The sequence below is a fragment of the Sus scrofa genome, chromosome 8 (genome assembly GCF_000003025.6).
Source record: "Sus scrofa isolate TJ Tabasco breed Duroc chromosome 8, Sscrofa11.1, whole genome shotgun sequence".
NCBI lineage: Eukaryota > Metazoa > Chordata > Mammalia > Artiodactyla > Suidae > Sus > Sus scrofa.
This window is the reverse complement of record NC_010450.4, coordinates 4151052-4166999: the sequence shown is the minus strand read 5'-3', so window position 1 is coordinate 4166999 and position 15948 is coordinate 4151052. Positions and strand designations below refer to the sequence as shown.

General features: G+C 51.7%; 1 protein-coding gene across 2 annotated transcripts in view; it reads right to left on the bottom strand.

Moving 5' to 3' along the window:
• MAN2B2 (mannosidase alpha class 2B member 2) overlaps positions 1–15948 on the bottom strand; it is a 58046-nt gene that overhangs the window by 14197 nt on the left and 27901 nt on the right. For both annotated transcript variants that reach the window (XM_021100435.1, NM_213849.1), the window contains 4 exon segments: positions 13144–13334; positions 11677–11815; positions 10078–10211; positions 2653–2927 (listed from right to left, as the gene is read on the bottom strand). In XM_021100435.1, the coding sequence (XP_020956094.1) occupies positions 2653–2927; positions 10078–10211; positions 11677–11815; positions 13144–13334 (739 nt within the window).

Here is a 15948-nt window from a genome sequence, read left to right as displayed (position 1 = left end):
CTTCTTAAAACTGATGGTGGAGGGAGTTCCCGTCGTGGCGCAGTGGTTAACGAATCCGACTAGGAACCATGAGGTTGCGGGTTCGGTCCCTGCCCTTGCTCAGTGGGTTAACGATCCGGCATTGCCGTGAGCTGTGGTGTAGGTTGCAGATGCAGCTCGGATCCCGCGTTGCTGTGGCTCTGGCGTAGGCTGGTGGCTACAGCTCCGACTGGACCCCTAGCCTGGGAACCTCCATATGCCGCGGGAGCGGCCAAAAGAAATGGCAAAAAGACAAAAACAAACAAACAAACAAACAAAAACTGATGGTGGTGATGTCTACGTAGCTCCATGGACACAGGAAGCAGCCCAGACATGAAGATAGACGTGGTATACGAATTACATTAACACGGGAGTCATATATAAAGGAAATAAAAACACTTCCCTCTAGCAAACCTGCCCCGGGGTGGTCTGTGCACCCCGAGGCGTCCCACCTCAGGCCTCTGCACAAGTGGGCTCCCAGGGAGCAACTGCCCCTCGTCTGACCCACTCATTCCCTGCTGCCCTTCAAGGCCTCAGGCCTGGCTCCAGCTGCCTCGGCCCCCCCAAGCCTCCTCAAAGCCGCCCTCTCTCACTTCCAACAGCCTCCCCTCTCTGAAAGGTATGGTTTTCCCCCTTGGGAGCTGCGGGAGCCCAGCAAGGAACACATCTTTCCTCACCTGCACCCAAAGCACCCGAAGACACACAGGGGTCCAGCAGAGGGACAGCGGACATGAGCTTCCCTCCTGGGAAAGGCTGTGAGGGGTGTGGCTTAGGTGTGAGGCGTCCTGGGGGACGGAGGCAGGAAGGGAAGGGGAGCTGGGGCTGCCCCTTCAGGAGTGTTCCCGTCTCAGCACAAGGGGCCTGAGCGCCAACGGAGGCCAAAGCCACTGTGGAGACCCACCTGTCCCAGCCTGGCCAGGGAGGCGCGGAATGTGCTGGGGCTGCACCCCATTTCTGCTGCTCCCCCATGCTCCCCGCTGACCGCCCCTTCTGGCTCCTGTTGGCCACGCCCACACACCTCAAGAAGACCCTGCGGAATGACTGAAGGGCAGAACTTCCAATAAGCCCCCGTCGGAGGGGAGTCCTGGCGTGTGCTTGCAGAGCTGACAGCTGCCTGGGCTGAGCGCCTGGTGATGCTCAGCTCACACCAACGCTCCCCGCTTCCCCCTTCCCTGCCTCCCCGTCCCTCTCTCTCTCCTTCAGCTCAGTTCCTGCCAGGTGCTCCTCCAGACCTTCTCGTCCCTCCAAAATCTCTACGCCCTTTGGGAGGTAACGTGAAGAGATGGAAGTGGGTGTGTTGGAAGAGGCAGCTGAGAAGGAATGACAACTGCTTGGGATGCAGCATGAGCACGTGACAGGGCTGGTTCCAAACTCTGGTTGGCCTTATGGTGGTCAGCTGCCTTCTCTGCTCTCAATAAATGGCTGCTTATGAGTGAATTAGTAAATAAATGAATGGAGGAAGGGATGGATGGATGGATGGATGGATGAATGGATGAATGGATGGATGGAAGGATGGATGGATGGATGGATGGATGGATGGATGGATGGACCGACAGAAACATGGATGGGTGGCTGAGCGGATAGGTGAGTGAATAGATGGTTGTAAGGGCAAGCAGATGAAAGGATTTTATATTTCTTCTAAATTTTATTTTATTTTACTGTACTTTACTTTTTTAGGGCCACACCCACAGTATATGGAGGTTCCCAGGCTAGGGGTCCAATCGGAACTACAGCTGACCACCTACACCACAGCCACAGCAACATCAGATCTGAGCCGGGTCTGCAACCTACACCACAGTTCACAGCAATGCCAGATCCTTAACCCACTGAGCAAGACCAGGGATCGAACCCTCAACCTCATGGTTCCTAGTTGGATTCGTTTCTGCTGCGCCAAGACGGGAACTCCTATTTCTCTAAATTTTAAAAAGTAGGTAACATAACTATTACGCTTTTTCAGAGTTGATCCTCAACCCACTGAGCAAGGCCGGAGATCAAACCTGCATCCTCACAAAAAACAACATTGAGTCCTAGCACACTGAGCCACAAAGGGAACTCCCTGTTTCTCTAAATTTTAAAAAGGGGATAACATACTTATTATGCTTTTTCCAGGGTGGATTCCTCAATACTCCCTTTTACATGGACCAACAACTTTGGAATGAACAAGTTCAAGAAAGTCTTTCTTTCTTTCTTTCTTTTTTTTCTTTTTTTTTTTTTTCTTTTTGCTTTTTAGGGCCGCATCCATGGAACATGGAAGTTCCCAGGCTAGGGGTCAAATCGGAGCTGCAGCTGATAGCCTACACCACAACAATGCAGGATCCAAGCTGCATCTGTGACCTACACCACAGCTCATGGCAATGCCAGATCCTCAACCCACTGAGAAAGGCCAGGGATCAAACCAGCATCCTCATGGTTACTAGTCGGGTTCATTACTGCTAAGCCACAATGGGAACTCCAAGAAAGTCTTGACATGGCCTAGACTCACACAACCAGGAATAAAACTAGTAGCACTGCAAGGCCTTCACCCCATCACATTCTTGCCATGCAGGTGAGGAAATGGAGACCCAGCTGGGGGTGTTACATGCTCAGGTGCCAGGACACGCCTCCACCTCAGAGGCTGCTATGGCTACACCTCACCTCTCCCAGATGCTGTGCATCAGGTTGGTGTCCTTGTCCAGGAACACAGTGTAGCAGCCATTCTTCACTGGCACCAGGTTCCTGCCCACTTGTCCATCCTGTCTCCTGAGTTTGAGGCCAAACTGGATGGTGCTGGGGACAGTGGCAGCAGCCTCCTGAGAGTCCTCCCGGGCCTTCCTGATGGGCCTGATGATGTAGTGCTGGTAACTGAGTCCTGGGATTGTGGTCAGCACGTGCAGGTCATAAGCTGATGGTGTCTCCTTTGAGTCCTGGACCTGCAAGGCCAGCGGGTGAGATGAAATCATGGCTGTCAGGGTTGGAAGACACCTCAGTCTCCTAAGTAACCCTTGCTTACACACCCACTGGATGGGACACTCACTAGCCCCTGAGGCGTCAGGGGCATCCATCCCTGAGCTGAGCTGGGTTCCCCTCCCTCATCCTCGCTGCTCAACACAGTCCAGGCTCAGCCTCTTCTCCCTCCTTCCTCCCTTCTCCTTTGGGGCCTGAACAACCACCTGTCTTCCTTCCCGACACTCCCCACTCTCTCCTGCTTCTGAGCCTTTGCTCACACTGTTCCCTCGATCTGGAGGGCCTCCCTTTTGGAAGGGGCACCTGGTTTCTTAATCCTCGAATTTCACAGTGGAGGGAAGTTTCAGGTCATCCCAGCAGAACTTTCCCCATCTCCATGTCATCAGATTTAGGGAAGGGAGTTGGATGAGGACACTGGGTCCATGCAGGGGGCCCCCCTCACTCTCTAGGGCAAAGGTGCCATCTCTGGACTCCTGTAGGGAGTTATTGAAGGGAGGTTACGAGCAAAAGCATTGTTCCTCCCACCCTCCAACCTGGCAAATGTCTCATCCCCACCCCCCATCCCTCATCCTGTTCTAAAGGGTTTGCTCCCCCATATGATCATCCATCATTTCTGTATTTTCTTAGTTTGTTTCTGGGGAAATTTGGCAGAATAGATATGCAGATAGTTAGATCTTTAGGAGAAGTTTTTATGAGCCTGATTCTTGCATCTCTTCTTATCTAGAAAAGCCCTAAAATTCTTCATGTGACATCTGCTCCTCATGATTAGCAAAAACTTTCACAAGACGAGCAGTGACCTTCGATCTCTGACCTGGGAACTTCTGCATGCTGCGGGTAGAGCCAAAAAAATAAACAAATAAATAAAAGGAAGTAGAAGAGAAAGAACCAGAGAAATGTCAGCATGAGCAGAAATTGGTCAAATGTTCCTAGCTTTGAAGATAGAGGAAGGGTCCACAAGTAACAGACTTCTGCAAAATGTGGGCTTAGCTGCATGGACCTCCCTCTTCACCAAAATCACATATACACTGACATTCCTCCCGACCTATTCGGAGCAGTTTTTCAGAGCTAATTGAAATGCCGCCTCCCAAGCTTTAGTCCTCATTTCCCCCCAATAAAACCAATTGCTATGTTGTACTTTTTTTTTTCAGTTGACAGTTACGACAACCAACAAAAGAGACCCAGAGAAGGCTTTTCTCCTTCGCCTGAACTCTGCAAGGAACCAGAGCCTTGGTACCAGCAGAGTTTCTTGTGCCCATTCACCTCCTCAGAGAATCCAAACAAATTTAGGTGCGTCTCTCCAGGCTCTTGGATCTCCCGTATTGGTTGATAACCCTGAGCTTTATTTGATGGTATGTAACAGGTACCTGTCGCCTCGGTTGAAAGACACTGAGCTCGGGCGATTGAAAGATAATAGGGAAATACTCACCCTATAGTGAAAGGTGCTGGGGAGATACCCACCTAATCTAAGGCATTTGGGGTGCCTGGTTGAAAGAACCTGGGGTTTGCTCAGTTGAAGGATGCTGAGAGGTCTGGGCTGTGTGGTTCGGTAAGAGGCTGACCTGATGCCTTTCCTCAGGTCGGCTGCCTTAATAGGATTTCTTGGAATAAAAGTGAAGGATTACTTGAGAGGGTTTGCTCCAAAGAAAAAGGATAAGACTCCTCTTGGTTGGTTATGGCTTTCCCAGGTGACTGAGAAATTTATGGGAGTGATGGAGTCAGAGCCCTCATACCTTGCAGTGGTCCCTTAGGGGAAACCCACTCATTAATTAAATACTTGCTCATCCAGGGGTCACATCAGCTCATCCATGATATGACTCAAGGGTGATGCCTAGAGGAGTTAAGCTCACAGGCAGCACACTGGCCCTTCACACCATTTCCCTAATAAATTTTATCCCTGACAAACTCAACTTTAAAATGGGACATAGAGGAGTTCCCGTGGTGGCGCAGTGGTTAACAAATCCGACTAGGAACCATGAGGCTGCGGGTTCGATCCCTGCCCTTGCTCAGTGGGTTAAAGATCCAGCGTTGCCGTGAGCTGTGGTGTAGGTTGCAGACGCAGCTCGGATCCCGAGTTGCTGTGGCGTAGGCTGGTGGCTACGGCTCCGATTAGACCCCTAGCCTGGGAACCTCCATATGCCGTGAGAGCGGCCCAAGAAATGGCAAAAAAAAAGACAAAAAAATTTAAAAAAATTAAAAAAATAAAATGGGACATAGTCTGTCAAACAGAGAAACAAGGGGTGTCAGAAAGCCAGCCTCCAAACTAACACCTCAGCCAGCTTTAGGTATATACAAAATTTACACTTGCAAATATCTACGTAAGTGGGAATTAAAGGAAATTTTTGCCCTAAAAATAGCCAAAATGGACTCTTTTATGGCACATGCAGTTGTTAGAGAAAGCCAGAGAGAAAGAAAAGAAAAAACAAATATTTTCAGAATTCTGAACTTGCGGGCCAGAGAATTTGCTTTTCTCTCCCTGTGCGCTGAGACCACGGCTCTCAGGAAGACGAATCTATACCAGCTCTAATTCCTGAGACTAAGGGGGCCATGAGGGAAGAAATCTTTTTAAAACTTATTCCAGCGGTTATTTTTAAACTAGTGAGTTTTACATTGTGACAAGAGATTCATGATCAAGCTTAGAAAATGAAGCTATGAGACCTCTGGTTGTACCTGCCTATATGTTAATGCACGCATTATCTGTGCCTTAACTTTTGGATGGTATAATCAAAATTCACTTGTAAATGAGCTCTACTTAACTGGCTTCAAGGAAATTAAGTGTTTGTATAAATTCTCAAAAACACAGAAGGTAACTGGCCAGAATTAATTTAAGGTTCACGTGAACTCAGAAATATGCAGCATTAAAATAATACCTGGTATTAAAATTTTTGTCGTGTGCCCAGCTAGCTCAGTTGGTAGAGCATGAGACTCTTAAAGTTAAAATTCATCAATCTAAATAATATGACATGTCTTTAGAGTTATCAGCACTAAGTATAATACCTTAATTATACTTCTGTTTAACAGAAGTTAAATAAGTTTTTTGTTGTTGTTGTTGTTGTTTTTTTTTTTTTGTCTTTTGTCTTTTTAGAGCCACACCTGCAGCATATGGAGGTTCCAGGCTAGGGGTCTAATCGGAGCTATAGCCGCCGGCCTACACCACAGCCATAGTAACACCAGATCCAAGCCGCGTCTGTGACCTACACCACAGCTCACAGCAATGCTAGATCCTTAACCCACCGAGCGAAGCCAGGGATCAAACCCACAACCTCTTGGTTCCCAGTTGGATTCGTTTCCGCTGTGCCATGACGGGAACTCCAGAAGTTAAATAAGATTTTGTTATATCTGCTTCAAAATATGTCAGAAAGAAAATAACTTGGTATCATAAAATTTTTATAAGTTAAATGTAAATGAGGTATAATCTTTTTAGTGAAATCTTCAGGAATAATTGCTTTGGGATAACCTACTTTACAATAATCTCTCCAACTACAAAACATTAATCAAGGAAATTAAAGAGAATTCAAAGAAATAGAAAGATATTCCATGCTCCTTGGTTGGAAGAATTAATATCATAAAAATGGCCATATTACCCAAAGCAATCTACAGATTCAGTGCAATCCCTATCAAATTACCCATGACAATTTTCACAGAGCTAGAACAAACAAGCCAAAAATTTACATGGAACCACAAAAGACCCAGAATTGCCAAAGCAATCCTGAGAAACAAAAACCAAACAGGAGGCATAACTCTCTCAGACTTCAGGCAATATTACAAAGCCACAGTAATCAGGACAGTGTGGTGCTGGTACCAACAGACATACAGACCAACGGAACAGAACAGAGAACCCTGAAATAAAGCCAGACACCTATGACCAATTAATCTTCGACAAAGGAGGCAAGAATATAAAATGGGAAAAAGTCTTTTCAGCAAGGGGAGCTGGGAAAACTGGACAGCCGCATGTAAATCAGTGAAACTGGAACACACCCTCACACCATGCACAAAAATAAACTCAGAATGGCGTAGAGACTTAAACCTAAGACAAGACACCATCAAACTCCTAGAAGAGAACATAGGCAAGACATTCTCTGACATCTGGAGTTCCCATTGTGGCTCAGCAGTTAACGAACACAACTAGTATTGAGGATGCAGGTTCAATCCCCGGCCTCGCTCACTGGGTTGAGGATCCAGCATTGTGGTGAACTGTGGTGTACGTCGCAGATGCGGCTTGGATCCTTGCATTCCTGTGGCCGTGGCGTAGGCCGGCAGCTGCAGCTCAGATTGGACCCATAGCCTGAGAACTTCCATATGCCACAGGGGCCACCCCTAAAAAGACAAAAGACAAAAAAAAAAAATTATCTGACATCAACCTATAAATGTTTTCTTATGTCACTCTCCCAAGGCAACAGAAATAAAAGCAAAAATAAACAATGGACCTAAACAAATTTATAAGCTTTCGCACAGCAAAGGAAACCATAAAAAAAAAAAAAAAAAAAAAAAAAAAAAAAAAAAAAAAGACAACCTACTGAATGGGAGAAAGTTTCAAACAATGCAAGTGACAGGGCCTAATCTCTAAAATATGCAAACAACTTATACAGCAAAAAAGCCAGCAACCCAATGGAAAAATGGGCAAAAGACCTGAATAGACAGTTCTCCAAAGAAGATATACAGATGACCAACAGGCACATGAAAAAATGCTCAGCAGCACTGATTATTAGAGAAATGCAAATCAAAACTACTATGAGGGACCACCTCACACCTGTCAGAATGGCCATCTTTAACAAGTCCACAAATAACAAATACTGGAGAGGGTGTAGAAAAAAGGGAACCCTCCCATGGTGTTGGTGGGAATGCAAATTGGTACAATCACTATAGAAAACAGTATGCAGGTACCTTAGAAAACTATATATAGAACTACCATATGACCCAGCAATCCCACTCTTGGGCATATATCTGAACAAAACTTTCCTTGAGAAAGATATATACACCCGTATGTTCATTGCAGCACTATTCACAATAGCCAAGACATGGAAACAACCTAAGTGTCCATGGACAGATGAATGGATTAGGAAGATGTGGTATAGATACACAATGGAATACTACTCAGCCATAAAAAAGAATAAAATAATGTCATTTGCAGCAACATGGATGGAACTAGAGACTCTCATACTGAGTGAAGTAAGTCAGAAAGAGAAAGACAAATACCATATGATATCACGTATATCTGGAATATAACACACAGCACAAAGGAACCTTTCCACAGGAAAGAAACGAACTCATGGACTTGGAGATCAGATTTGTGGTTGCCAAGGGGGAGGGGGAGGGAGTGGGATGGACTGGGAGTTTGTGGTTAGTAGATGCAAACTATTGCATTTGGACTGGATGAGCAATGAGAGCCTGCTGTTCAGCACAGGGAACTATGTCCAGTCACTTGTGATGGCACATGATGGAGGATAATGTGAGAAAAAGAAGGTATATATGTATATATGACTGGGTCACTTTACCGTACAGCAGAAATTGACAGAACATTGTAAATCAACTATAATAGAAAAAATACATTTTTGTTAGGGCTGTACCCACAGCATATGGAGGTTCCCAGGCCAGGAGTCAAATCAGAGCTATAGCTGCCAGCCTATGCCACAGCTACAGCAATGCCAGATCCGAGCCTCATCTGCGGTGTACACCACAACTCATGGCAACACCAGATCCTTAACCCACTGAGCGAGGCCAGGGATCAAATCTGTGGATACTAGTTCAGATTCATTACTGCTGAGCCACGCCGGGAACTCAAAAAAAAAAAAAGCGTTCCCATCGTGAGTCAGTGGTTAACGAATCTGACAAGCATCCATGAGGATGCTACTGAAGATCAAGTGTCCCGTGAGCTGCAACCACAGGATAGTGCACACTGGGAAAGCATAACTTAGGGAGTATCTCCAGTCTGGATGGAAGGACTCTCATCAGGTACTCTTACAGGTACTCTTACAGGTACTCTTACAGGTACTCTTAGCTCAGGCACAGCAAGACCGAAGGGAACGGACTCTTGGGTTAATCTCCACTTACAAAGGAGACCAGCGCTGGACTAGCCTATAGAGTGGACTGCTGACCACAAAATCACCTTAAAACAACGCTCACACAGACAAGGACCTACATTCAAACCAGGACGAACACACGCACCTTCCCCACCACCAAACCACACGGACGCGGACACTCTCTCCCACAGTTTAGAAGCAGTTTCACGACTCGATCTCAAACCGTGCCTCCCGGCCTACAATCCCCATTTGCTCCAAATAAAACTTGACTCACAGCTGTCACAGTGTGCTTTGTTGTTTGTTTGTTTGTTTTTCAGTGAACAGTGCCCTCTGGAACCAAGTCCATGTCCAGGTCTTAGAGAGACACGAGAAGGACCACACTCACACTGAAGGTCGGTGTTGCAGAGGGAGGCAGGCCCTTTGCATCCACACCTCCAGTAAAGATCCGTTTTTAGGACTCTTCAGGGTCACTTGCATGCAAAGTGGAACTCTACATAGGAATAGACATACTCACAAACGGGACGTGACGCCTTCCATCCAGCCCAGTCCACCTTCCAGGGAGGGGACAGGAGAAGGGACCTCCAGCCAAGGCAAGTGCCCAAAGCCAGGGTCAGCCCCCTGGGTGGATCCCACTGACCCTGATGGACACACACCCTCATAACAATGTCCTCAGACTGATGGCGAGGGCGTCACAGCTTCACTTTACATGTTCCCACATTTGGGCGGGGGGGGGGGGCGGGGGGCAGCCCAGAGCGGGTGCAGCAACAGGGAGTTTGGGGTTAGTAGATGCAAATGATTCCATTTAGAATGGATAAGCAGTGAGGTCCTGTGGTACAGGGAATGATATTCGACCTCTTGGGATAGACCGCGATGGAAGATAACACAAGAAAAGCGGTGTGTGTGTGTGTGTGTGTGTGTGTGTGTGTGTGTGTGTGTGTGTGTGTGTGTGTGTATTACATGTGACTGGGTCACTTTGCTATACAGCAGAGATTGGCACGCCATTTTAAATCCACTATACATTAATTTAAAAATAAATAAATATAACAAGAAACAAACAAACAAAAACAGGTGCCACTCAGGCAGGATTTGCCACACCCACCTGGGCCAGCACAGGGCGGCCTGACTCGTCTGTGACGCTGACCTCAGGGAAGCTTACAGTCAAGGTGATGACGGTGGTGACTGTCCAGGCCAGGGGGTTGTAGACCATGGCAACGTGTCCCCCAGGCTCTGGGCCTGCACACAGAGAAGAAGCTTTATTTGTTGTAGCCATGTGACACACGCCACATACCCGGGTGCTCCTTGGAACAAGAAGACTGAAGAGGGTAAGACTGGCCCTGCAGAGTCCAGGGCGAGGGGCACGCACACCCGAGGTGCTCGGACAGGCATGTACTCTGTCCTGTTCATGCCGTCATCCCAGTTCCCGGGGAGGGGACGTCCCTCCAGAAGCTCTTCGCGCATCTCTCCCTGTCGGCCCCGCTTTACTGATGAGGACCCCGAGGCCAGAGAAATAGAGCCTCCTGCCCAAGGCGACCCTGCTCCTAAGGCTGGCTCCAAAGCTTTGAGCACTTGGAAATGGAGGGACAAAGAATTCTCTGGAGCTTGGAGGGTCAAGTTCAACCCCAAGCTCAGCACCGGAGGCCCCTGAGATGTGGACTCGGACGCCTCTTCTGCTCCATCTCCAGCCCCATGTGCCCAGAGCTCTGTCCACGTCCACTGACTCGTGGATCGTGAATATGTCACACATCTGCCAGCCCCCTGCCCCTGCCTGGGCAGGTCCTTGGGCTGGATGCCTTGCTAGTGTCTCTATCCGCCCCCCTTGCTCCTGCGCGCTCGTGGGAATGGACTGCCCCGCCTGGCACTGGATCTGAGCCCCATTCTAGCTCTTTCTGAGACTGTCTTTCCTCCCAACTCCAGTCCCTGTAGGCAGGACCCTGCCTGCTGCACCCTGGTCCCCAGGGGCCTTCCAGAGTCTGATGATAGGATGAGGTGGCCGACAGACACAGAGGGGAGGGGAGAGCAGGTCAGGTGAGGAGTGAGGCCGGAGCAGGGAGCACAGAGTGACAGAGAGCAGGGCACATGTGGACGCTGCAGAGGGGGCTGCAGGCCTGGGCACATGCAGGGAGACCAACAGGTCTTTTCGCCCAGAATTTTTAGGGGTGAATCCCATCAGTTCCACGCAATGATTGGTCACTGTCCACATGGGAAACCCTAACAGTCAAAAGCTGGTCAGTGGCCCATCATGTGCCCCCAAGCTGAGCTCAGGAGCGGGTGCTGGGGGCCAGGCCGGGCCAGGAACCTGAGGATACCTGCATCCTCTCTGCAAAGCCGGGCAGAGCAGGGCTAAGGGTCCAAACCCCACCTGCTCCACAGCCTGTGTGTTTATGTGTTTCTTCAGCTCTAAGTTCCAGCTTCCAGAGACACGTGAGGATTTACGTTAAATGCTGCACGCGGATGTTTAGCAGCTGTACTGACTCTGTGGGCATTGACTGCTCCTCTAACCGTCACATCAGCCCTCCTTTGCTCACAGAGAAGAAACAGATGCTCAGAGAAGTGGAGGCAGGTGCCCAAGCTCAAGCTGAGCATGAGGGCCGCACCTGGGATGGAACGGTGCGGCCCTGAAGCCTCGGTGGTCAGGCCTCTCCCAGGCCCCCAGACTCTCTTTTCAGACCTCAGGGTCCACGGCAGGAGCCTCACTTACCTGAGTGGGTGAGGGGCATGTCCTGAGCAATGGAGTCCATCAGCTTCCGCACGCCCGCCATCCCTGTGGTCAGGTGCTCCACAAACATGTCTCTCACAGCGAGAATGTGAGTCCCAGTGATGCCATCGTGGTGCTGGACCTGCGGCCCCCGCCAGGGTAGGAAGAGAGTGGGGTCAGGGGAGTCCCCATTGTGGCTCAGCGATAACAAACCCAACTAGGATCCAGAAGGATGTGGCTCCATCTCTGGCCTCGCTCAGTGGGTGAAGGGTCTGGCGTTGCCGCGAGCTGTGGTGTAGGTCCAAGACACGGCTCGGATCCCGCCTTGCTGTGGCTGTGGTGTAGGCCGGCAGCTACAGCTCTGCTTTGACCCCTAGCCTGGGAACTTCCATATGCTGTGGGCGCAGCCCTAAAAAAGCTAAAAAAAAAAAAAAAAAGAGTGGACTCAGAACCTGCTCTGCTCAGCAGCTACCCTTTGGCACCTACTGGGCACTGGCTTTCATTCCGTCTCACCAGGTGCTAGTGGAGAAGGTGGGGGTCCCCCCAACTTGACAAAAGGCAAAACTGAGGTCAAGACCCTCAGGAGCGCCTCCAACTTTTTCCGACCTTCTGAAAACCGATACCCGAGTCTTGAGCTTGAGCAAAGCAGACTTCTGGAAAGGACCTCTGAAACATTACCTCCCTGGCCCAGTCTTCCATAAATGCTGATAACCGGCTCTAGGCACGTTTCACACATGACCTTGACACGTGTCTGCCCCACGCGGGGGGGGGGGCTTACCTCCTCTTCACAGAGGGGCAACGGAGGCTCCGTGGGGCAGAGCCACGTCTCCACCAATGCCGGTGGACACTAAAGTCAGTCCCTTCCACCCCCAACACAATGACTAGTTCTGCCAGCAACTCCCTTTAGGTCACTGCGAATGCCATGGCCAGTGCGACCCTTTTCTGACCGGGCGAAGGAACAAGTTCCATGACTTCCTGGGTCTCAGTTTACCCATCTGTACAGGGAGGGACAACTGGAGATGGAAATTTAGGAACAATTTCCCTTGCGGCATCCACGGAGCCCAGTGCGTTATGAATATGATCACGTTCCAGTGCCCCGCCCCGGGGTGAGCGTGGGGTTCTCATTACAGAAGAGAATTAGGACCCCGGAGGGAAAGTCAGTAACCTGAGGCCGCGGACCTAAACTGAGACGTGAACGGAGACGGGGCTGGGGGACACCCCTGCTGCTCCACCTTACCCTCTGGGTGAGTCGGGACCTCAAGCTCAGTGAAGCCACCTAGCAGACCTGGGTCATGACCTTGGCACAGTTGCATCCTGCACAGGTCCTGGGACCCCAGGCCCCTCAGTTCTCTTTTATAACGTGCACCTCTAGTGAACAGGGACTAGGAGGCTTTGCTGACTTAGGGAGGGGGAAGCAGGCAGCCCAGGAGGCCCCAATCCTGCTACAGTCACTGAGAGATGTTGCATTACCTCAGAGACTGCCCAGCGGAGCTGCTGCAGCTGCGTCAGGGCCCAGGCCGGGTCCAGGAACCGGCGGGCAGCCGACAACATGTAGCGTGTGAACAGGGACTCTCCGGCGTACAGCAGAGCGCTGGCTCGCCTAGCCAGCCGCTTAAGTCCACTCTGGGATGTGTAGAATCCAGTCCAGGTCTGCTCTGGGGCTGGGAGAGAGGGGCCCGTGGTGGGCGTGAGGTCCGAAGCCCCAGTCCCAGAAGGGCTGAGGAAGACGGAACCAGAGATGGGCTGACTCCTGCCAGGCCACCAGGGAGGCAGCCTGGGGTGGGAGGTGATCTCAGAGCTTCTGCCCCAGCCAGGCCAACAAGTGTCTGGGATCCCCGAGGGCCTGGGAGGGTGGGACGGTCAGGTTGGGCTGGGGCAGGCCTGCAGAGACCGGGTGCTGAAGGACTGCGAAGGGGACAAGAAAGCCAGTGTCTCCTCAAGACCCTGGGCGGGCTGCGTGAGCAAAGATCCCGGAGGATATCAGGGGAGGAGCAGGAGGGAGGAAGGCCGAGAGGACACGAGCCCGAGAAGGACCTTGGTGCGGACAGCCTTGCGGGGGCAGAGGGGATGTAGGGCAGGGTGGCACTGCAGCCGGTTTCCTCTGGCAGCCCAGAGAGGAGGGATAAGAGGAGTGCGGGGAGCTGAGAGCCCACGAACCACTGTCCTGAGCCTGGCTTTAGGACAAGGAAGGCGTGGGGGAGGGAGGCTGAGCGCCTCTGGGGCTCGACTGTCTCAGCAGGTGGTTCAGCGTTCCCTACTGTTCCCTCCTCCTGTCTCCTCCCAGGGCTGGGCTGTGCCTCCACTCACTCCCTGCTCTTCCCCACAGGACCTGAGCCCAGTCAGGAGGGGCAACCCCGGGGCCCGAGAAAGGCCACAGCCTGTGGGTCCAGATGCATTTGTCCTGCTCAGCTCCTCCTGAACCCTGAGAGTGTCCACGCTGGCACAGGCTCTCCACAGCCCCAGGACACCAGCTGCCAAAGATGTCAGGAGCCATCACCCTCAGATCAGGACCCAAGCCTCCTCGGTGCTGTCCTGCGTCTGTAAATGGGGCCTCCGACGGGAAGAGGCTATGCCCACCCCCTCCCACCGGGATCCAGCCCCTCCCGCACAGACATGTCCCCTCCTGCCTCAGCAGCACCCCACCCACACTGTTGTACCCCCTCCTCTTAACTGTAGCCACACACACAGAGGTGTCCACTCCCACCCGGACTGGAAGCCCAACCTCTTCCACGTCGCCTCTCTCATCTCTACCAGGAGCCAGCCCTTCCCCAGACCGATGAGACCTCAAGGAAAGCGCGCTGGGAACCATGTAGCTTCCCCTCTCGCCACTCGAAAGAGAGGCCAAGGTCAGAGAGGCACAACAAACTCAGGTCTGGGGGCAGCGCTCAGCCTCGATTCAACCCTGCGGCTGGTGGCCCATCCTGGTGGCTCTTCGTAAGGGAAGGAAGTGAGGAGAAGGGAAGTGGCTGCTGCTGAACGTTCATACGTATCCCCCCCATCCTCCTGAGAAGCCACTTCCACGGATGACAACCTGGAGGCTCAGAAAGGTGACATCACTTACCCAAAGCCACCCAGCCCGTGAGGGCAGAAGCCGTGATGCAAACCCAGGAGAGCTTCTGAATCACTACCTGGGGCCAGCCCTCCTGAGACACTGCACCTGCTGGTAGCTGCGGGAGGGCAGGGGACGGGCCCAGGACAGGCCTTGCTCCAGGCACCGTGGCCCGGGGAGAAGGGTCAGCGGGTAGAGGCTCCTTCCAGCCTGGTTTTCTCTGGGTCCCCTGGGGACAACCACGCATCTCCTCTCTCCCTTCCAAACCACCTCTCGGGCTGAGTGAGCCCCGCAGTGAAGACAGGGCTGGACAAAGCTACCTGGGAGGTGGGTGCTTGGGTTCCCTGGGTCCTGGCTCAGGGTGACCCAGCCCCTATTTACACCCACTCCCACTGCCCACATCCCTCAGCTTCCCCTCCTGCGCCAAGGTGAAGCAGGACACCCAGGATCCTTCTAGCCCTGATATTTTACGCAATAAGGCTGCTAGACGGTTCACCCATGGGGCCAACTTCATCCCCCGCTGCAGCCCCGAGCAGGGCCTGGGGTGGGGTGGGGTTGGCACTTCCGCCCTCCCCGCCCGCCATCAGTATGAAGCTGTGTGTACACCATTCCTGCCCGGCGTGCAGACAGGGTAGTTCTACGGGGCGGGTCAGCACAGGGAGCATGCAGGTGGGCCTGGCAAGGGTGCTGAGACTGGCAAGGAGTCTCCAGGGCACCTAGGGCCCTGGACTAGCTTCCTCAACAGGAACAGCACGGATGTCCAGAGTGGGGCCTGACCTCACACAGCAGAGATGATGTCATCACGTTAACCACGCCTGCTGGGCTCTTCCTCCGGGCCAGACACTGGGCTAAGAGCTCCTCCTGCCCCACTTCTGTCTTACACTCTGTGGGTGATGCACCACTGAGGTCCTTATTACTCTAACAGCCAGCTGTTTCAGACCTGCACGCAGCCAGGCAGAAAGCTCACGCCAAGACCTTTCAACTCTTCGGCTGTGCTGACTGCAGCTAAAACAGTCCTGGCCTCCAGGTCACAGGCTCGGGGGGAGCTAGGACCCAGAAAATGATTATGTGGTAATAGAAGAAAATTGGGGTCCCTGGGGTAGGAGATGCCAAGGGATCTCCCTTACAGTCAGGAAAGGCTTCCTGGGGTTCCCTCGTGGCTCAGTGGTTAACAAATCCGACTAGAAACCATGAGGTTGCGGGTTCGATCCCTGGCCTCGCTCAGT